General features: G+C 37.8%; 1 protein-coding gene across 2 annotated transcripts in view; it reads right to left on the reverse strand.

Moving 5' to 3' along the window:
- Positions 1 to 24,637, reverse strand: part of RASSF6 (Ras association domain family member 6) — a 56,428-nt gene that overhangs the window by 12,063 nt on the left and 19,728 nt on the right. For both annotated transcript variants that reach the window (XM_087434429.1, XM_014788009.2), the window contains exons 3-6: positions 12,428 to 12,506; positions 7,679 to 7,818; positions 2,314 to 2,411; positions 762 to 946 (exon numbers count right to left, since the gene is read on the reverse strand). In XM_087434429.1, coding sequence (XP_087290555.1) covers positions 762 to 946; positions 2,314 to 2,411; positions 7,679 to 7,818; positions 12,428 to 12,506 — 502 coding nt within the window. The remainder of the gene's footprint in view (positions 1 to 761; positions 947 to 2,313; positions 2,412 to 7,678; positions 7,819 to 12,427; positions 12,507 to 24,637) is intronic.

Genomic DNA, 24,637 nt, shown 5'->3' on the forward strand with positions numbered 1-24,637 from the left:
AGTGAAATGTTTTACAAATACCATGGACAGGCACATGTAAATTTAACACATTAAGTGAAAAATCAGAATACAAATTATATTTAAACATAACTACATTTGCATAAAAAAATGATATGTATATATGTACAAGACCTGGAAGGGAAGGTGGCAAAAGGAGAAATTTGATTTATTGGAATAAATAGGCCCGTGGCTGATTTTTTCCTTTTGTTTAAATGCTAACATTCAAGTGTACTTTGAACCAATCTCTATTGTAGCACTTACGTTTTTCTAATGCCATTTGTCAATATATTGGTTTCTTTGCCCAAGCCCTGAGTTCCACGCTCGCAGAGGCATCAAATGGGTCATCTTTATATTTCCAGTGCTTGGCACAGGGCCTGCCACTTAGATAGAGTACACCCATCACATTGGTTAAGAAATGGGGTTCTGGAGTCAGACAAAACTGGGTTCAAGTTCAGAGTTGCTACTTAAAAGCAGTGTGACCTAAGACAATTTACTTAACCTCTATGAACCTCAATTAATTCATATATAAAGTAGGGAAAACAATGGTACCTATTTCATAGGATTGTTTTAGTGATTAATGAGATAACTCATCAAAAATCAATTTAAAAATTTAGTACCTAACACACAGAGAGTACCCAATAAATATTAGATATACTACTACTATTATTATTATTACTAGTTTTAATGTCAGTTGAATTGAGTGGTACTGTTAGCACAATAGACAATAATATTTTAAATGACATTAATGAGACTGTACTCACTTCATGGTTATAAAAGTGCCCGTTAATAGAGGCCCTATGGTTCTGTCCATCTTTTCTGTCCATCATTGGAGGCTTCATCCTTTTTCTCACCAGGGTTGCTTCACTCATGGTTCTATAGAGCAAGGGGGATTCTGCCTCTTTATCTGCATGAGGCTTCAGAGTGCTGCTGTGATAAGACAAATCATCTGGGAAGAACAAAGATCATAAGCCCATATCATTTAGCTGCCCACTTCTGCATCCTGGGTGGATTTGTATACGTTCTTGATAAGTAAACATGCAGCTAAGCAATGGACTATCATGCTTTTAAACAATGAGGAAATAGCAGTGTTCTTGTATAAGAACAGGGCCATCTGGTGGCATTTGTGTTCAATTTTACCTTAGGTTTTAAATAATTTTCTATTGTAACTAGAGTATCATCAAATAGGCATAAGATATCTCCTCTTTCTCTAGCACTGGTGCTTAAATACAAATATATTTTTATAGTATCTTTGGTGTCAAGATATTGGGATTTTCCTGGGCTTAGATGAGTGTTTTCAAAGGGCTAATTGGAAAGACCCTTCTATAAAAGATGCCAAGAGGCCATAAGACAAAGATAAAGAAATCCTGGGAGGAACATGTTTCTTATAGTATCTGGGTTGTATAGACATAGCAGAAGAGGCTGAATTAAGAATGGTTTGGAAAAAAATAACTAAACATTGGAGGTTGTTGGTGGACTCATGAAGGTAATGCCAGCAGGATACCCTTGTTCAGTCTGAAGTCAGCTTGGCCATATCACCACCCCAGGAACATGAACCCACCCCCAGCCTCAGTCATCAGCTCCTCCTTGGGTCTCTATATATTATATGAAAACCAAAACCCATGTAAAATACGAGATATCATGCCTGACACTTAGCGGAGTCTCAGTAAATGACAGCAACTAATATCATTATTACTATCACATCACCATTATTATGACTACTGATGTCACATGTCATAGGAGCTGGCATTTTCCATTGGATTGCCAAGTTTGATATGAACTCTTTTGATGTTCAAGTAGATTTCTTTTTTAAATAACTGCTTGAAACAATTCCGTCAAATATAAAGTGACTCCAGTATATCTGCCTCTTTCTGAGAAGCAAGGTCATGCAAATTTCTATTAATTAAAATGTTCAACTTCTAAACAGAGGTAGAATTCAATCTGAGGGGCTCGGTCTAACATGAAAAGCTAATGAGTATAATAAATGATTCTAATCCTTGGGGAAAATATTGAACAATTTTATGTATACAAACTTTATTCCAACCATTAGCTCTCACTAATCTAATAAATCTAAGTGATGACATAATTTTTAAAGAGCATCATATTTTTATACAGCAAAGTAAGGTTCTTAAACATCATATCAGCACTGCATTGACTTAAGCTACTATGCCCCAAGAGATTTTTTTTTTTAAATATAAAATAAGAGTTTATTAAGTAGGGGTGTGTAAAATGCTAAATTTCAGAGAAATGTTTAGGATTCATGCTTTACATTAATTTTTTAAAAAGTCTCCCCATTAATACGAGTTTGATACTGACCTTCCTGGGAATTCATTGCTTTAGACATTGGAATCTGGCTCCTGTCCAGCTCACTAATACGATAAAGATCATCAAATTCCCCCCAGCGTGTCATTCCCCTGGAAAGTAATAAATCTTGTAAGTGACATCCATTCCATTCGTAATAAGGCCTATGGTGGTTTTCAGATTTCAGGGTTAATGTAATACTGTGGGCCTCCGTAGGTAGACATATCATCCTAAGTTATAACAACTTTATGATAGTATTAAAATTATATTCATACCCGAGTGGTTAGCTTATACTTTAAATACTTCCTATACATATCTTGACACAGTAATTCAGTTACACACTGAAACACAAGGTTATATAGATTCTGTAAAATGTATGTGCAAGTGGAATTAGTAGAAACCAACATAATCCACTGATATACAGCTATCTCACAATGCTTATAGGAGAGCTGAGATACAAAAGTGTTCATTCTGCCAACATGCATTGAGTTTATATTGTATTCAAAGCATTGTTAGGTAGTGGCTCTAAAATAATAAGATATAGTGCCTATGTTTAAGGCCCTTGACTACTATAAAGAATAAAATTTACAAAGGAAGAAAGTGTATGAGAAACTTTTTTTCTAGAAAATTATGATTTATAGAAGATACTAACAATTTTCAATGCATTCTAATGCTCAAAACAAATAAAACTGGGCAACTGCTTATTTTTACCAGCTGGGCCAACACTCACCTATATTTTATGTATCTGGCCTTAGACAAGTTACTTATCTTCTCTGTGCCTTACTGTTCTTATCTATAAAACGGGGATGCTAATTATATGACATAGGATGCAGTTGTTGAGAAGATTGAGTTAATTTGTGTAAAATTCTTGAAACAGTCCCTAACACATAGTAAGCACTCAATATGTGTTAAAAATTATTGTGATCATCCACATCTTCATTGTCATTCTCATCCTCAGCCTCATCACCACCATCTGTATCCATTTCATGATAAGCCAGGAACTATTAGGGATCCAAGATATTCTTGGATCTCTCTAGACCATTATTGATGAGACCAGTCCTAGTCCTACTAAGGGTCTCTTCCATAATGTCTGTTTTCCTTATGACCAAAAAGTATTCACTCATAGGGAATTTGTGGCATTAACTCTACCCAAATGTCACTGGTGGCAACACAAAAATGCTTATTAATACTAGTGGTGGTGAATATGAATAAACATGATCCTTTTTTCCCTTGATCTTTGAATTCTTTTGAAGGCTTTTTACAACTTTTATATCATTTGATCCTCACAACAGCCTTTCGAAATTGATAAGGTAATCCTAATATATTTGTTAATTTTCCAGTAAGCTCTACTATCCAGAATGTAGCAGGCAAAACAAATGCTGTAATGCCCAAGAACCAAAGGAAATAACTTTAAGTCAAAGGAGAACTATTCATGTCCTGACTCAGAATTGAGTTCTTCTTACGGTAGATAAAATTATCAATTTTCCCTAATCTATGGGAGATTAATAAACAAAAGGAGGCAGATATAATTATCATAGAAAGAAGGTTAGCAATGGAAAAGACAGATTACTAAAGAAAAGTAGAAACTAAAAAGGTAAAGCAACCTGATACTATTTCATATGGGGAGATGAGAATGCCCAAGAATGCCAGACCAGTGATGTGCTATAAATTCTTGGAAACCCTGGCAGACTTGACACCTGTCCTCACTTTCTTGCAGCTTAGTGGAACCACACAAATACAGGGGGACAAACGAGGCTCAATATATGCAGTGTTTGGCCCCTTTTCCTCCCTACCATCTCAGCAGAAAATGCCAGTTTTTAGCTCTAAAACTGTAATTGTGTAATTTGTGTAATTGTGATTGTGTAATTGAAGTGTCACCACATACAACTGGCAAGCTTGAGGCCAGTTACCCAGAGTTTTCAAAAAAAAGAAAAACCTGGTTGGAACTTTACGTAATATCAAATTGTTTAACTTGCTCAAGCACAGGACTGTTTGCATTGCTCTGACCAAGCTTCAGGATGTGTGCCATTAGCAAATTTAAACTGTGGGGAGGTTTTCTAAAGAATTGCAAAATAAAAAGGAGGTAGAAATTTGATAGACAAATAGAATGCGGTCACTCCTCTATCCATATTGTAAGAAAGAAAAAACACTATTGATGTTATTCAAATGTACACCTGTCCAGTTTCTGTTCTTTATGTCAATCTGCCATGACTGGTCCAAAATGTGCCAGAGCTGACTTTGAGAAGACATTAAAAACAGAAAGGAAAACTGGTGCAAGCAATCATAACTTCAATAAAGCTGTTTTTTTTTTAATGAAAAATTTCCAAAGGAAAATACTTGGACCAGATATGAGAGATCAAAGTACTGCCCATGGAATCATTTCCATAAAGGATAACAAGTGGTCACAGCTCAAACAAACCAATTTATCTTTAAGCTTCTACCACTCCCATTAAGCTGACTCAGTGTGACTCACTTCAAAGATAGTTAAAACAAACTAGCATGACAAACTGATGATTCTCTCAAAGGGTGAACTGAAAGATGCAAGACTGAAGCCCTTCCCACAGCTGAGTACAAAGCTTCCACTTCCTTCACTCTGCATCCACCCCCTGGAGATGGCAAATCTGTGACCCCACGAGGGCAGAGGTGTAAGTATTGCCCATAGATATGCAGTATGGGAAAGGGAACATGGGAGAAGTTTTACAGAGTGATGGACTAGTCCATTTCTTTACACAATTTCACTTGAGCCTCAGAATTTAAATGAATGCCACCGTAAGGGTGGCAGCCTGGGTGAGGGTGTCTAGTATTGGACTGAAACAAAGAATAGCACCTTAATTGGCTATACACCCCACTAGGAAACCAGAGGCCAAAGAACAGCCACTCCAAATCATGCCGCACCTTCCTGCTGAGTGCTCAGCTGGTTCCCAAGGAGGATTCTCAGCTAAAAATCACAACTGAATCTAATCTTGCTCCTATGTGTGTGAGAGGAGTGGGATGTTTTTCTGACAATTCTTACCCACCAGAAAGATCTGATAACACTGCAAGAAATTCTCTCAGTAAGTCTTGTTACTGTGGTAAAGGGCAAGCAAAGTTCTCTAGGGAATTCTTTCTCGACGTTAAACTAAAGGAGATAATTCCTGTTTGATTTGAAGCTCTGTTCTGATGAACAATGAAGAATGCAAATGGATTCTATGGAAGGTGTGACAAGAGGATATTAATTTATAATCTACCACAGTATATGGAGAGGCATCAATCTGACCTTATTACCTGGGCTTTTGAAATTCATCCCCTAATTCAGGACTTCTAGGAACAGTGTTTTGAATTTTAATTTGAGAAATTAAAAAAAATATCTTGGGGGCGGGCCCTGTGGCATAGTGGTTAAGTTCAGCACATTCTGCTTCAGAGGCCGGGATTCGCGGGTTTGGATCCTGGGCGCAGACCTACACCACTCGTCAGTCATGCTGTGGTGGTGACCCACATATTAAAAAAACAGTGGAGGAAGATTGGCACAGATGATAGCTCAGGGCTAATCTTCCTCAGCAAAAACAACAATAAAATAACAAAATCTTGGGATAGCGATTCAAAATAATGATGGCCTAATGTGATAACACAAGTACCTTAGTGTATTTCCTTAACATCCTCCCTTAATGTTCCATACTTATCAGGTTTTCATGAATCAAATAATTAAAATGTATCAAATGAGCTAGCAGTTCAGAGAACTTTGCAATGAGTTCTTAGGTAGTATGAAGAATGACAGCTAATGTTGCCATATTCATATCTTGTACAGTTTTCTAAAAGCAGAGCCCATGGGTAATTTTTCTCCTTTTAAATGATGCTCCTAGTCATTTAGAATCATCAGTCCCATTAGTCATCTATACCTGAATGTGAGGGATGAAGATTTCAGGCTGCCCAAGTCTGTGGTCTCTCTCCGCTCTTCCCTAAGTCCTGGATCGTTTGCCCATTGGCAATCCTTAGCTTGGATTGGAGACTAGTGAGATGTGGTAAATAGAGAGACAGAGTTCTCACAACAGAGCAGAGGTAATTTAACCACCAGGCTTCTGGGGGATTCACTCGATATTATATTTTGAGTCCCCACTTTGTGCCAAGAACATTGCTGAGCACTGGGATAACAAAGATGAATAAGACATGCTCCTTACTCTTGAGGAGCTCACAGGCTAGAGGGGGAGATAGGTGCATAAAAATGCAATTAATAGCATGCTCTGAAAATGATATAGAAAAGTTATCAATGCACCTAGTACAGACTGAAGGGTCAGAAAAGGCTTTCTGGAAAATGTGTTACCTCACCTGAATCATAAAGGATTGGTAAAAGAGAGTCAGGAAAACGGGTGTTGAGAAGCAGGTAGACTTCCAGGCAGAGTCAGGAAAGTAAGAAACTGCATGGTATGCACAGGGAATTACAAAATGTTCAGAATTGCTGGAGCAAAATATTTGAGAAAGATTGGCAAGATGCAAATCATAGTGGGGCTTCAGTGTTTTCTCCAAAGGAAAAGCGTGGCTTCCCTCCAGGTGATATCTGGTTTTCTTGGTTAGGGCCAAAGATCAGACTCGGGGAACGGTCTTGGCAGCTCTCTCTCCATCCTCTCCTCTGCTAGAACTCCAGCCCAACTGGTTATGGACGGGAGGATGGATGAGGTGAAGGCTTGGTACCTTCAATTTTACACAAAAGGGAGATGAGTTGGAAACTCAAGGAGTAAAAAGGAGAGGGGGACGGTAGAGAGAGGAAGAAAACAGAAAAAAAAATCATACCTATGATTTCTTCTGGGAATATTTATTAGTTTTTCTAACAATTATAAACAGTAATGAAAAAATCAGCCAACTTATATTTACATTCAAGGTAAGTTTGCATAAACCCACACAGAGAACTGTTTTGTGCCTTTATTGAGCTTCAAATGCACTTTGCTGTGCCCTGTCGAGCAGGATCAGGACAATCAGGCAGAGCATAATTAAATTTCCAGAAAGCAGGAAGAACCCTTTGTTCCAAGGAGAAGAGAAATTTAAATTGTATCTCCTTTTTTTGGTGACCAGGCCAGGGCTAATGAAATCTTGCCTTTGCATTTTGTCTTTTCTAATGAAGCAATGCAGTCTTCCAGGAGAGAAGCAATATAGCAGAGAGGTCAAGGGCGCGCACTCCAGAGCCTGTAGACCCGAGGTCCGGTCCAGTTCTGCTACATGGCGACTGGGGATCTTGCACGAATTACCTAACCTCTCAGAGCCCTGGTTTCTGAATGCCTACTTCACAGAGTTGCTGGGGGATTAAACGAGATTGTGTGTAAGCATCAGACTCCATCTTTAACAGTGCATACAATAAAGGTAAACATAATGATCATCTTCCAAGGAATTAAAAACGTGAAAGATAGCTTACCTTTTGGAAAAGACATCTGGTGACTTCGACGCAGTAAAAGAAGGGATGTGCTTCTCATCTTGTATTTTCAGCTGTATAGGCCGTTTCACTCCCCAGAAAATGTCCAACATTCCTTCAACAATTAGTTTACCATCTTCAGTCTAGGGAAGAAACTCATCACCTCAAACATTGTTTTTGTATTATTTGTAGAAGGTAAATGTTTTAACTGAACATGTAGAAATTAAGTCTGTAAGACATCTTAATAGATAAAACAATAAATTCTCAGGTGGGATTGTTTGGCTTTCCAATTTACGTACAAAATAATTCTATTTTTGAAGCATTCTTTTATTTTTGAAAACAGCTATAACCAGCAAAGCAAATAAGTCGTAATGGTAATGACGTCCACCAGAGGGCATAGTATGTTCAAATGCTTTCTGAACTCTATGATTCTTCAATTAAGTGGAAGTTTAATTCTCTAATTCTGTTTAAGTTAAAACTAAAGCAGAATTAAAATCTGCACTAAACTAGAAATCAGAAGAGCAGCTATTGAGAGATTTGGTGGCTGTCTCCTCATTTCTGAACAGTAGAACGAAAACACAGTGGAAAATGCAAAACAGAAATGAAAGTTTTGAAAAATCAATAGCATTTGAAGAATTTCTAAGTTAGAAATATTATAACACGAGAAAATGCCATGCAAACATAAAAAAATTAGAAAACATGGATTGAACACTTACTCTGTGGATGTAAATATTATTAACAAAACACATTCCCATAGAATTTACTTTATAATTTATTTTTCTCTTTTATATGTAAAAGTCTTTTTCTGTTATTAAAATAATGTATTATCATTATAGAAAATTTGTAAAATATAGAAACTAAGAAGAGTCATATTCCAACTAATAACTACTGTAACATCTAATAACTATTTTTATTATAAAAAATCAATTATTAGAAAACATAAATGATTCAATTCTTATTTGATAATGTAATGAAAACTCCAGGTTCTGGAATCAGACAGACCTGTGCTTGAACCCTAGCTATACCACTTCCTAACTCTGTGACCTTGGACAAGCTGCCAAATGCCTTTAAGCCTGGGCTACTTCTGAAAAATGGACGTCGTAATTGTCTCTAATTCATAGGACCTGGTATTTAATAAGTGCTCAAAAAATATTATTGCATATTACGTCTTTAGCTGATAAACCTACTGTGGAGTCACTTCTGAAACAAAGTTTTGCTCTTTCTCCCACTTTGAGTGCACATTTCAGGTTAATGAGAGGTCAGGTTACCATAATTTTTTCTTCGAAATGGCAGTACATGATGCAGATACCATATTTTAGTTATTGATGTAGGCATCCTTTCTTTGCCTAATTATATTTAAATTAATCCCTTACATTAAAAACTCATAGAATAACTGCTCTTCTGAGGTTATCTAATTCTTGCTTTCAAGAAGAAATACTCCAACTATTATCAGACAATGCTATGTTTTCTCATGTAAGGAATACAAGATTAGTTTCTAACTTCAGAAAATATCTCTTTAGAGACTAACTAAATAAATTATGCCTGAAGGCTTATTTACACTTATCTAATCTCATTGTCTCAATCCTTTTAGGCCTCTTCTCTTCTAGATCTACACCAATTTCCTTGGTGATCTCAAGGATCCTCATATGCCATCTCTAAACTTATAGCTCCCAATTTTATATCTCGAGCCCAAACCTCCCACTTGAACTCCAGTTGCCAAGCTGCCTACTTGACATCCAACTTAATATGTTCCTAATTAATTACTGATCTTTCTCCCATAAATAGTTTCCTCTCCAAGTCTTCCTCATCTTGGTAAATAGCACCCTCATCCTTCCAGTTGCTCAAGCCAGGAATTTTAGAGTCACCTTTAATCTTTCTTTCATACTCAACATTCAATGCATTAGCAAGTCCTATTAGCTCTACCTTAAAAATATATCCCTAAAATGGCCACACTCACCACGTCCAATACCTTGATTCTGGTCCACGCCATTGTCATTGTTTGCCTGGACTATTGCAATAGTTTTCTTTTTGTTCTACTTCATTCTTCTCTTGCCCTTCCATATATTCCCAGTAGCTAGAGAGATCCTTTTAAAAGGAATCCTTTTAGATAATGTCACTGTTCTATTCATAACTCCCCAGTGGCTTCCCATCTCATTCCAAGCACAAGCTGAAGTCCTCATAATGACCTACAAGACCCTACACACTCTGGTGTCTCCGCTTCTCACTTCTCTCTCTAGCTTCACTGTTTACCAATTAACCATTCTTTTTTTTTTTTTTTTTTAATAATTTTATTTATTTTTTTTCCCCCAAAGCCCCAGTAGATAGTGGTATGTCATAGCTGCACATCCTTCTAGTTGCTGTATGTGGGACGTGGCCTCAGCATGGCTGGAGAAGCGGTGCGTCGGTGCGCGCCCAGGATCCGAACCCGGGCCACCAGCAGTGGAGCGCGTGCACTTAACCGCTAAGCCACGGGGCCGGCCCCAATTAACCATTCTTACAAGGTTCCTACCACACTGGCTTCCCTGCTGCATGTTAATTACACCAGACAGGCTCAGAACCTTTATTCAGGCTGCTGTCTCTGCCCAGAACGCATGTTCCACAGACTTCTTCATGGTTTGCTCCTCACATCTTTCAGAGTCTTTGATTAAATACTTCTCTTCCCCCACCCCACTTAGATTCTTGAGCCCTCTTCCCTGCTTTGCTATTCTCCACAGCCTTTATCAGTCTGGCATACTATGCATTTTACTTCTTTGTTTCTTGTTTGTCTACTAGGATGTAAGCAGCATGAAGGTGGGACATTCTGTCTAGTTTCTTTATTGCTATTTCTCCAGCTTTTAGAACAGGGTCTGACACATGGTAGACAATAAATATTTGTTTTAATTAATTAATCAGAGATGAAGAAAGCTACATGTTATCCTCCATGAACTGCCCCCTTTAACAGTGTCCATCATTGTAACTAAGTCAAAAGATTTGGAAAGTTCTGGATTCTAACTTTAATGACCAGTGAGTAAAGATGGAAAGATTAAGCCATCTGATAGTTTCAGATTGTATACAGCCATGCGCCACATAACAATGCTTCAGTCAACAATGGACCATATATACAATGATGGGCCCATAAGATTAGGACCATATAGCCTAGGTGTATAGTAGGTGATACCATCTAGGTTTGTGTAAGTACACGCTATGATGTTCACACAATGACAAAATCTCCTAATGACACATTTCTCAGAACATACCCCATCATTAAGCGATTCATGACTGTACTTTACTTCATATAATTTTTAAAAATTATATAAGAAGTGAAACTTTATTTCAAAAATTAAGTGACCTTGTATTGTAAATTGAGCACCGATTCACAGAATTGGAAAGGACATGCCTCAACGTATGTTTATAACATCAAAATTCAAACATTTTCCTAAAGGAAACAAACTTCTTAACATCATGAATTTTGTGGAAACTGTCGAATTAAAATATAAATCATTCTCTTAAACTTTTTTAACGTTTTGATCTTTTCCTAAATTTTAGATTTTTACAGCTACCTATATTAAAGATCTAAGATATAGGACAATATTGAAATAATTTAAAGTTAGGCCCATTTCTTTATAAAGAGATTAGCCATTTCCTTCTTCTGTGTATTATTACATTTGGGAAGATAATTGAAATAATCAGACTAAATTGTTTAAACTCATTAGTAAAGGCCAGAATGCTTTGTAAATTTCTTTTTGTCCCAACTGCAGATTTAAGCCAAATCATGGCGGCCTAAAGTCAATGCTGTACCATGGAATTTGAAGGTTTAAATCAAGGATAGAAAATTCTAATGTTCCCTGGTACCAAGAAGATATTGTGAAGATGTGGAGTGGGCCCCATTAGAATACAAGACTCAGTGCAGACTGAGGCACTCAAATTAAATTAAAAAAAAAAAAGAACAAAGAAAATCTAAGGTCAGTCTGTACAGTAGCCTGCCAACTGTACCCCTAAAAATGCTTTCGCTTCAGGACTTTCCTGAATTGCTTCTTTAACATTTTAAAATTTATTATTATAACATAGTACACATTCATTGGAATCTAGACTCTTTTTTTTTTTTTGCTGAGGAAGATTTGCCCTGAGCTAACATCTGCTGCCAATCTTCCTCCTTCTGTATATGAGCAGCCACTACAGCATGGCCACTGACAGACGAGTGGTATAGGTCCGCACCTGGGAACTGAACCCAGGTTGCTGAAGTGGAGTGCACCGAACTTAACCACTAGGCCACTGGGGCTGGCCTGGAATCTAACTCATTAATTTTAACAACTAAATCAAACTATGTTAAAGATATGTCATTTGAACAATCCTCCTCTGGTAGAGACTTAAGATATCTTCAAATTTTTTCCGTTACAAATGATGTCACCATGAACATCCTTCTATATACATCTTGGTGCATTTGTAAGAAAGTATTAGGATAGATTTCTAGTGGAAGTGCCATTCAAAAGATATTCATACACTATTTTTAAAATAGAAAGCAAATATGTCATTAAAATTATTTTGAAATATTTTCCTACCCCAACAATGTTTAGAAAGTCACAGAGGTTTCAGGACTGGGATTTTGTGATATAGTCTAACAATAAGAATCATGATCAAGTTAAAGATTCACCTGTTTCTCCCAGACCACTTGTGCTGCAGGATTATGGACTCCAACTCATCCTGACTCCTCTGTACCTTTATAGAATTTTTTCCTGTGAATCAAACTATATTGCATTTCTTCGATGGGCTTACCTGTCCATATAAAATATGCAGATTTTTCTGATTCCCATAAAAAATGTTATAGGTCTTCAATAAAGAATTAAGTTGTTCCCTAAAAAAAAATGTTAATATTCAGTTACAATCAGTCTTAGGCTCTTTAATGGTAAAAGGCAATAATACTGCGTTCAGTTCATAAAGGTATGAGATAGAAAGAAATGGTTCAATGGCATCTTCACTGTTCTGTCATTTTAACTAATGCAGGTCATTGAAATCTGAAGCCTTCTTAGGACATCAACCAACAGTGAAGGTGCTAATTCATAAATAAATAACCAAAGAAGGGGAAATGACTAAAGGCAAAGTGGTGAGTTCTGTAACAGGAAGCAGCCATGAAGTAGAGATTTGGTTTCAGATTCCTTTCTCGTTTTGTAACATTTAACCAATGTAAACTAAGCACCTAGTACGTGCCTGACGGCGCGCTTCCTTCTGACTGGGGATACGGCAACAGCTCGGGAATTGTCGCTGCTACTGCTTGTCTCACCCTTTGCGGCAGGTGGGCTCTGGCAATAGGAACGCTGGTTCCTGCCACACCTCTGTCCTTGCCTTTGTGCCACCACAGCTCAAGACACTTATCCTACTTACCCTGCTGGTCTGAGCCATTGTCTCTCACCTGGATTATTACAACAGTCTCCTAAAAGCCTCCCTGTATCTGTTGACTACTCTCAACAGCAGGAATCATTTTAATGCAAACCTGACCATCTCTTTTCTTTGCTCAAAGCTGTCCAATATCTTTCTGATAACTTCAAAGGCCAGATGTGGTCTGGTGTGCTGTTACATCGTCGATCTCATTTCCTACTACTCTCTCCTTCACTCGCTGCACTCTAGCCACTAGCCTCCTTGATGTTCCCTGAACACTCCAGGCACGTTCTCATCCCAGGGCCTTTGTTTGTACTTGTTGATCCCTCTGCCCAGAATGATCTTCCTCCCACACTGTTAGCACATTCATTTTCTTTAACGATTTACTCAAAAGTGACTTTCTCAAGGAGTTCTTCTTGACCAATCAGACTAAAGGTTTGCCTTCTCCTGATATTCACATCCTGCTTTCCTCCTTACCTCTGTGTCTTGTATATATTCTGACCTTGTATATATTTTACTTATTTATCTTATATTCTGTCTCCCCCACTAGAATGTAGCTCCATGAAAACAGTGTGTTTGTATGTTTTGTTCACACTATATTCCATCTGCCTGGAAGAGAGCCTGGCACATAGTAAGAACTCAACAAATACCAGTTGAAGGAAATGATCAGAAAAATTATTATTCCTATAAAAGTGAAACATACCAAAAAAGGGGGAAAAGCATTTTATATAAGCAGTTTTCTGGGGGGAAAAAGCTCACAATATTAAATTTATAAATTTAATCACTAAAATCTCTTTATTCCTCAATATCTGTCTCCCTCCCATAAAAATATGGGCTCCATGAGGGCAGGAATTTTGATCTATTTTACTCATTGTTGTCTTCCCAGTCTTTAGAGCAGAGACTTACTCAGAGTAGGCTCTTATTCAATACATACTGAATATTGAATGACAGAATTTATGTATATTGATTTTCACATTGGAGATCATGTGAACATATTTTTTCCATTTGAATTTTCTCACTTGTAATTTTCAATGTGCACATTTCCAAGGATCAGTACAGTCTACACAATCACGACATAACAAATTTCGTAGAATTCCTCTATGGTATCATTTCATTTCCCGACTGGGTTACTTTAGAATTTTAGTGTTAATGAACATTTCTATTCTAAACATCAATGGGCACACTGATTTTGTTCCCTTGGAGTTATTGCTGTGGGATATTTCCTAAAAATTATAGTACTGGTGAGGAGCATGAACACTTTTATGGCTCTCTTTATTGAAGGGCAGGGCATATGGAAATTTCCAGTTCACTTGTGATGCAACTCCTGATATGCTGAGCTGTGAGAGTTGTTATTAAGCCAAATGAATTTTTACATAATCTTATTCCCTCAGCTTCTGTTTCTGATAAAACTGCATGATTAGATATGGTATAAGTATCCTTCAAAGTATTTACCTCAGGACCATGTATAATTAGAAAGATTATTCCCTAGGAACAAGCTACTTGGAAAATGTTTCTGTACCTGAACAGAACCTGACTAAATCATCTCCCATGGAAATAAGTCTCCAAATGACCCAGGGAGTTGGCCAACTGTTGTCCTGGACCATCTGTTTTTGTAAATAAAGCTTTATTGGAATACAGCCACACTAATTTGCTTCCTTATTTTCTGTAGCTGCTTTCCTTCTGTAACTGCAGAGTTGAGTAGTTGTGACAAAACCTATATGGCCCGCAAAGCCTAAACTCTTTATTATCCGGCCCTTTACAGTGGGCCAACCCATAAACCAGGTGTGACACAGGGTGACTGAATACTACAGAAGCCTTCATATGTTTCTCACTATAGGCAGGATCTTTCTGACTGAGTATTAATGGCACTTTGAAGGATTCTGGAGTGTGGAAGAAGAGTAGAGCTCAGTAAAATAGCTTGTTGAGATAAAATTAGGCAAGTTAATGGTGCAATATAAAATGAGGCATTAGAAAAGAAAATTCAGAAGTTATGTGAACAACTATAACAAGAGTGAATGCATTCCAAACATTAAAACATCATCACATTTTAATTGTATGCACCCCACCAGAGGAACTTTTGGAGATGATTAGTTTATGCACCTGATGAAACAAAGGTTCTCATACAATATTGGGAATAAAGTGCCGCCTGTAACATTCTAATTTGACTTGTTAGCATTAGGGGCACAAGGAGCTGAAGAGTTAAGGTCAAATTGATTATCTGCAGCTGCTGACATTCAAATTATGTCCTCTAACAGAAGGCCTGTACTACTGGTCATTCATTCATTCATTTATACAGTCGCTATGTGAGCACAATCAAGAGGCCTCAGTCCTGCTCTAAGGGTGAGTGAGAGCTTTAAGGAATAGATGCTGCCTATAGTGAACCTTGGAGAGTAAGGATTAAACAAGAAGAGTATGAAGAGCTTACCAGGCAAAGAAAACATTAACAAGGACATGTAGCTATTTATAGAGTTTTTGTGGAGAAAGCTCAAAGAGTTGAGATTCTAAGAGAATAACATGTAAAATGGGGAGTGGCAAGCAACGAGCTGAAGAAGCAGGCAGGAGCCTCCTGAACCATTTTAAGACGTTTAGAATTCACCCTGCAGGCAATGGGTAGCTACTGAAGGTTCTGGGCAAGAGAGTCATGATGATGTTAAGGGCCACTAGGGGGTTTATGGAAGACAGATTTCACAATAAGACAAGGTGGAGGCAGCAAGATGAGTGGGACCATTGCAACAGTAGAGATGCTGGAACAAAGCCATGTTCCATGGAAAGGGGATCAAATGTCCCACATCTATAGAAGGATCTAAAGTCTAGGAGGGACCTAAAATAAGTATAGGGTGTGTATGGTTTAGGAGATACAAAGGTAATCTCTAAAGTGTTATCTGGGCAGTCCCTAGTCAGGAAAGGGGACACTGATTTAATATACACTGTGACTTGTCAATGGTAATTCTAATAGATTTTTTTAGGGTCCACTGTGTTACATATGGATTTCTCTCCGCCCCAGCCAAAAAAGGAAAAAAGCATCTGTGCACCTTTCCAACTCAGGCTCCAAAGAGTTCCCCACCCAGTCTAGACCAGACTGCTTAGCATAGACTGTTCAGTTGCGCTAACAAAGCTATAAAATGGATGATGAGAAACAGATTCCATATCCAATCTTCTCAATTTACAAATCTGTGACGTCTAGAAGCCATGGGAATATCCAGGAAGCAGACATAAGGTTCAAACAGCTTGTACACTTTATGTGTGATACATAAGAAATCGTTTTTCTAAAAGCTTGGATTTTTGGTTTTTATTTTATTTTATTTTATTTTGTGAGGAAGATCAGCCCTGAGCTCACATCTATGCCTACCTTTTTGCTGAGGAAGACTGGCCCCGAGCTCATATCCATGCCTATCTTCCTCCACTTTGTGTGGGACACCACCACAGCATGGCCTGACAAGCGGTGTGTCGGTGCGCACCTGGGTGCCGAACCCGGGCTGCCAGCAGCGGCGCCCACGCACTCAACCGCTACGCCACGGGGCCAGCCCCAGAGCTTGGATTTTTGGAACATGAAGTACTGCATCATAATATATAACAAGGATTTTTTTGGAACATCATCACACAGTGTATAAAATGGATAGTGTTTTTAGAAAACTAAGGAATGGCTAACTTCTATATAAACTGGACTTCTAACTAAATGAACACATAGAATCATAAGCTTACCCAGGACAGAAGTTGGCACTGTGCACTGGCAATGCAGAGAGAGGATCCTGATAGACACTGATGGACACGCAGAACTATTTGCTACTGCTCCTGAAAGAGTGCTAGTCAGAGAGAGACTTAACATGGGGGTGACAGGTGCAGGGGAAGAATGTAGAGGAGATTCCAGGGCTCCTGTTCCTTTAACGCTCCCTGCTCAGTTTTAATAAGTAATAGTGGATCCAGAGTCAACTGTAAAATGCTTAGCTGTACTTCGCCCTTTGTGGCCTGAATTGCAGCTGCTCAGCAGATGGGAATTACCCACATTATGACGTTTGCCATGAATAATGGACTTAGCAAGAAATGAGTTCCTCAATCTTATCACGCTATTTAGCTAGCCAGAAGAAACAATCTTTATTTGATTTTTATGAAACCGAAATATGCATGGACATTGGACAGCATGGTGGGTAGAACTGAGTTATGCCCTGCATCCATATATAGAATGGATGTCAAATATTAGTTATAATAAGAGTTCTGTCTTGTTTTATTTATGATTTGTAGCATAATTAAGTGGATATCCAATCCCTTTCCTGGAACCCAAAAAACCCTGTCTCACTCTTTAAGTGATTCTTATGAATTTGGACCCACTAACCAGAGTTCTAACTTTAGAATTCTGCAAATCAGAGATTCTGTCATACGCTATAACGCAACACAAACTTTAGAGACTACCGCATGAGAAAAAGTAAATTTCAGAGGAAAATACAACCCAGCGCAACCACAGGCACGTTTGGCCATGGCCAAGCTTCCCGAGTTTGTGTTACTTTTGTCTCTTGGAGACTTTCTGAAAAATGTTCAGCCCCCAAGGCAGGCAGCCACTGAACTGCATTGTGACAGCAGCATTAGAAACAACATTCCACTGGGCATGTTGCCATGTTTAAGAGCAGGAACCTAAAACATTTGAAAGAGTCTCTTCAAAGAGATGAAAAATTGAGGCAGAATAAAAACACTAACTTGCTCTCTTAATCCATTTAGTTTTTTCCTCCCACTGATTTGGTTCATAAGGTTAAGTTTTAGCAATGAGATTAATAGTTTCATGTTAGATTCAAAAAACTGGATTCAAAACTTTATGTTTTTATAGAATAACTATGAATTAAACACGTAAAGGTAATAAATCGATCATTTGCTGGGAATTAAGGTTGTAATTTTTTATTTTCTGTTTTATAGTTCTGTATACATACTTTCCAAACTCTATATAATAAGTAAGTGCATGCTACATTCATAATGTTCATAATGTTACCTTCATAAAGACATAATATAAACTCCTGTATGTTTTTGGAAAGGTGGAACCAGGAAATACAAGGACAATAGAAAAGAATAAGTAGAGCCTTATCATTAAGCCATTTGCCAAGACAAACCATTATTCCATATTACTGATGTCGCAAGCAGTAGCAGAATTCTCTTAACCCACTTTCTTCTTCATTGCTGTCAACTTTAATCCTGGAATTAACACTACAAACTTCTGCAGCCCCTCTTCTGTAACTGGCCAGGGTCCAGTAGCTTTTTTTTTTTTTTGCCTTTGGCTTCATCTCCTGGCTCCAATGATGAGGAAAGAAGACTGCCTTTCAACCTTTGCATAGAGACCTTCCTCAGCTAGCAAAGTAGGTTATTCACATTTCCATTGCAAAGGAAGGGATTGGGTTCCACAGTTTGAAAACTGAGAAGTTGGGAAGAGGAGGGCTATCTTGATTGAAGTAAAAATTCAAATGCTAAGTGATCAGGGCGTTCCACATTTGTCTAACTCTCCTGACTTCCTTTGAAGGGGTTGCCCTTTTCAGAACAGGAAGGTTCTAACATTTCCAGCAACTCTGCTAATATATCATTAATCCTTGCTGGTTGTGGGGATGATGGTGCCTGTGATTTGCTGGCTTTGTTCTTCCAAGCATTTCTATTCTAAGACCCTAAGTCTCTCTTCAGTGGTGAAGACTGATAATAAAAAGGACCTGGGAGGTTCACGAAATCCATTAGTAATCTAATCAGTAAGGTACTATAACCAGACTTGTCTCACCTCCACCACATAACTACCCTCTGCCTGCTTTTCCTCATTTTGTAATTTTCATATTTTCTAGGGCATTCATCTTTTAAAGATTACCCCTGTAAAAAGTGGCCCAGGAGCCATTAGTGGATAGAAGTGTCAGCTTCTCTCAGGTCCTCAACTCCTAGAACTCAGATAAAAGCAAAAGGATTAAAGATTAAGGAATAACCTCACAGTACTAAAAAGAAGCTTGAAGTGATGGCTAGTTGGTAGATACAAAACAAAGGAACACACCCAAAATGTTTTCTTGATTATGAGAACTCCACCATAATATAAAAGAAGAGCTTTAGCCACTCAGCACAATGTCACTAGATGTTGATAAGACATGGAAGAGGAGTTAAAAAGGGAGAGGCAAAGAAGGATTGTATCGTTTATTAAAATGCTAGTGCTTCTGAAGAAAACAGGAATGTGCTCTAGATCTGGTACCCGATTTTTAAGAGAATCCCTTTATAAGTGTAAATATCAGTGTTTGATATTTTACACACTAGCATGCTTTCCAACAACCTCAGATGAGGGGAGACATTTATCTACTCCCTTTCCCTTTATGGTTTGGTTTCTAAAGATTTTTACAAAAAAGATTATTTTTTAAAAAATTCACAACCTATTATTCCAGTTGGCGGCTGCAATGAGCTGCTTCTGTATCAGACCTTGGTTTCTGTTATCACACGCAGCTCCCTTCCTAGGAGCAGCCCAAGCAGTTTGTGGACAGGGCCAAAAGAGTGAGGGAAGTCTATGATCTATAATTTCTTTCTCTGGCCTGAAATACAGAGAAGTATGGTCTCTGGTTCACAACCCTAACACTATTCACAAATCAGTACCGATTTTTATATTTCTGTTCTAATCTAAAGCAAAGACTTGAAACTACCTCCACTTTGATGAAATAGTCTATTTCTCGTTGTAGCTGATTGTTTTGGAGAGGACAGATAAGAAACACTCAGTGCCCAAGAAATTACCGTTTGAAAGCTACAGAAAAATTGTGTGCCCCTATCTGTTTGGACAACATGAAACACGATGGGACATAGGATTATGTTAGATGGTTCTAAGCCTGGAGCTAGCATCAGAATTACCTGAAGCGCTAGTTGAAACACAGATTGTGAGTGGTGCCCCTCAAGTTTCGTATTAAATCTGGGGTGGGTCCTAAGAATCTGCATTTCTAACATGTTCCCAGGTGATTCTGATGCTGTTAGTCCAGGGACCACACTTTGAGATATATTCTTTTAGATCTTAGGGTGCTGAGAATCAAGGTGATATTATTCTTTAACAGGAAGGGAAATCTTTCCAGGTTGAAATAGGTGGTCACTTCAATTAAAACTAACAAGTTACATATAACTGGCCTACTAACACTTCTGCTCCTCCCCCCTCTCTTACTGAAGTAAGGGGCTGGAGAACATTGTTACTTCAGGTATTCCTTGGGAGGAGTTTTGTTCTAGTTTCTTATTGCTACAAAAGATTATAAGAGAATACTATGAAAAGCTATATGCCAACCAATTCGACAATCTGGAAGAAATGGATAAATTCTTAATATCATACAACCTTCCAAAACTGGATCAAGAAGAAGTAGAGAATTTGAATAGACCAATCACCAGTAAGGAGATCGAAACAGTAATCACAAACCTCCCCAAAAATAAAAGTCCAGGACCAGACGGCTTCCCTGGTGAATTCTACCAAATATTCAAAGAAGACTTAATACCTATCCTTCTCAAACTCTTCCAAAAAATTGAGGAGCGGGGGAAGCTCCCTAACCCATTCTACGAAGCTGACATTACCCTGATACCAAAACCAGACAAGGACAACACAAAAAAAAGAAAATTACAGGCCAATATCACTGATGAACATTGATGCAAAAATCCTCAATAAAATACTAGCAAATTGCATACAACGATACATTAAAAGGTTATACACCATGATCAAGTGGGATTTATTCCAGGGATGCAGGGATGGTTCAACATTCGCAAATCAATTAACGTAATACACCACATTAATAAAATGAAGAATAAAAATCACATGATCATCTCAATAGATGCAGAGAAAGCATTTGACAAGATACAGCATCCATTTATGATAAAAACTCTGAATAAAATGGGTATAGAAGGAAAGTACCTCAACATAATAAAGACCATATATGAGAAACCCACAGCTAATATCATCCTCAATGGTGAAAAACTGAAAGCCATCCCTCTAAGAACAGGAACCAGACAAGGATGCCCACTGTCACCACTCCTATTTAACATAGTACTGGAAGTCCTAGCCAGAGCAATCAGGCAAGAGAAAGAAATAAAAGGGATCCAAATTGGAAAGGAAGAAGTGAAACTGTCACTATTTGCAGATGACATGATTTTATATATAGAAAACCCCGAAGAATCCACCAGAAAACTCTTAGAAGTAATAAACGAGTATGGTAAAGTTGCAGGATACAAAATCAACATACAAAAATCAGTTGCATTTCTGTACACTAACAACGAAGTAGCAGAAAGAGAAATTAAGAATACCATCCCATTTACAATTGCAACACAAAGAATAAAATACCTAGGAATAAACTTAACCAAAGAGGTGAAAGATCTGTACACAGAAAACTATAAAACATTTCTGAAAGAAATTGAAGAAGACACAAAGAAATGGAAAGATATTCCATGCTCTTGGATTGGAAGAATTAACATAGTTAAGATGTCCATACTTCCTAAAGCCATCTATAGATTCAATGCAATCCCTATCAAAGTTCCAACAACATTTTTCACAGAAATAGAACAAAGAATCCTAAAATTTATATGGAACAACAAAAGACCTCGAATAGCTAAAGGAATCCTAAGAAAAAAGAACAAAGCTGGAGGTATCACACTCCTGATTTCAAAATATACTACAAAGCTGTAGTAACCAAAACAGCATGGTACTGGCACAAAAACAGACACACAGATCAATGGAATAGAATCGAAAGCCCAGAAATAAACCCACACATCTATGGACAGCTAATCTTTGACAAAGGAGCCAAGCACATACAATGGGGAAAAGAAAGTCTCTTCAACAAATGGTGTTGGGAAAACTGGATAGCCATATGCAAAAAAATGAAAGTAGACCCTTACCTTACACCATATACAAAAATTAACTCCAAATGGATTAAAGACTTGAATGTAAGACCTGAAACTGTGAAAGTTCTAGAAGAAAACATAGGCAGTACGCTCTTCGACATCAGTCTTAGCAACATCTTCTCAAACACCACGTCTGACCGGGCAAGAGAAACAATAGAAAAAATAAACAAATGGGACTACATCAAACTAAAAAGCTTCTGCACAGCAAAGGAAACCATCAACAAAACGAAAAGACAACCTAACAATTGGGAGAAGATATTTGCAAACCATACTTCTGATAAGGGCTTAATCTCCAAAATATATAAAGAACTCATGCATCTTACCAACAAAAAAACTACCAACCCAATTAAAAAATGGGCAAAAGACCTGAACAGACATTTCTCCAAAGAAGATATACAGATGGCCAACAGACACATGAAAAGATGTTCAAAATCATTAAGTATCAGGGAAATGCAAATCAAAACTACAATGAAATATCACCTGACTCCCGTCAGAATGGCTATAATTAACAAGACAGGAAACAACAAGTGTTGGAGAAGATGTGGAGAGAAGGGAACTCTCATACACTGCTGGTGGGAGTGCAAACTGGTGCAGCCACTATGGAAAACAGTATGGAGATTCCTCAAAAAATCAAGGATAGAACTACTATATGATCCAGCCATCCCACTGCTGGGTATTTACCCAAAGAACTTGAAAACACCAATTTGTAAAGGTACATGCACCCATGTGTTCATTGCAGCGTTATTCACAATAGCCAAGACTTGGAAGCAACCTAAGTGCCCATCAAGGGACGAATGGATAAAGAAGCTGTGGTATATGTACACAATGGAATACTACTCAGCCATAAGAAATGATGAAATCCAGCCATTTGTGACATCATGGATGGACATTGAGGGTATAATGCAAAGTGAAATAAGTCAGAGGGAGAAGGTCAAATACCGTATGATTTCCTTCATTAAGTAGTAGATAATAACAACAATAAACAAACACATAGGGACAGAGATTGGATTGGTGGTTACCAGAGGGGAAGGGAGGAGGGAGGAGGGTGAAAGGGATAATTTGGTACATGTGTGTGGTGATGGGTTGTAATTAGTATTTGGGTGGTGAACATGATGTAATCTATGCAGAAATAGAAGTACAATGATGTACACCTGAAATTTTTACAATGTTATAAACCAATGTTACTGCAATAAACAAAAAATTAAAAAAAAAAAAGAAAAGAATGGAAAGAATCTCACCTAAGTTAATGCTATTTTCTGGATAGTAGGATTAGGAACAATTTTTTTCCATACATATCTGTATTCTACAAAATTTCTAGGATAAACATATGCTATTTTTTAGCTAAGAAAAATGGCATTAAGAACAGAGTTTGTAGATAAGTAGTGGGAGGAGATGGTTTACAACTGAAGAAAGGCAAACCACAAATTACCACATGGAAACAATAAATCCTAACACATTTTAGAAGAATGTGTACACAGTAATAAAGCATAGAAGAGAATATGGAGAGATGAAAATGGTTAAGACAGCTAGAACTTTTTGGTGAGTAGGTTTATAAACTGTAAAAAAAGTAAAGTGAGAGGATTTTAAATCAATCCTAGGGGTCCACTGCTAAGTCAAAATTCCTTATACTACATATGTGTGTGTCCTTGGGCATGTTACTTCTCCTCTCTGTGCCTCAGTTTACTCATCTATCAAATGGAGGTAATTTGATAGATGAGTAAACCTACCTTATAGGGTTGCTATGGGTATTAGATGAGTTAGTACATGTGAAGTGCTTGTACTGTGCCCGGCATATGGTAAAGGCTCAATAAATAACAGTCGTTGTTGTTATTATGACCATTAAAAAAAAAAAAAAAAAAGAAACACACATTGTGAGTGGTGCCCCTCAAGTTTCGTATTAAATCTGGGGTGGGTCCTAAGAATCTGCATTTCTAACATGTTCCCAGGTGATTCTGATGCTGTTAGTCCAGGGACCACACTTTGAGATATATTCTTTTAGATCTTAGGGTGCTGAGAATCAAGGTGATATTATTCTTTAACAGGAAGGGAAATCTTTCCAGGTTGAAATAGGTGGTCACTTCAATTAAAACTAACAAGTTACATATAACTGGCCTACTAACACTTCTGCTCCTCCCCCCTCTCTTACTGAAGTAAGGGGCTGGAGAACATTGTTACTTCAGGTATTCCTTGGGAGGAGTTTTGTTCAAGTTTCTTATTGCTGCTGAAACAAATTATTACAAGCTTAGTGGCTTAAACAACACAAATATGTTATCTTACGGTTCTGTAGGTCAGAATGCAAGTCTCACTGGCTATAATCAAGGTGTCAGCAGGACTATATTTCTTGAAGGCTCTAGAGGAGAATACATTTCCTTGCTTTCTCCAGAGCCTGCCCACGTTCCTTGGCTTCTGGCCCCCTTTTCCATCTTCAAAGCCAGCAACGGCGATAGAGTCATTCTCACTAGCATCACTCTGACACGGATTCTTCTCAAATAGCTCTCCTCCTCTCCCACATTTAAGGACACTTGTGATTACATTGGGCCCATCCGGATAATCTCCCTATTTTAAACATCAGCTGATTAGCAACCTTAATTCCCTTTTGCCATGTAATGTAACATATTCATAGGTTCAGGGTATTAGGATGTAGACATATTTGGGAGGCCATTATTCTGCCTATTACAGGATTTAAGAGTGACTCTTTCTATCCAAATACTGTCTGAATACTTGGGAGACATGTTGTTAGAAATCAGAGTCTGTATT

The sequence above is a fragment of the Ceratotherium simum genome, chromosome 8 (assembly GCF_057802395.1).
Source record: "Ceratotherium simum simum isolate JZ-2026a chromosome 8, ASM5780239v1, whole genome shotgun sequence".
Classification (NCBI taxonomy): domain Eukaryota; kingdom Metazoa; phylum Chordata; class Mammalia; order Perissodactyla; family Rhinocerotidae; genus Ceratotherium; species Ceratotherium simum.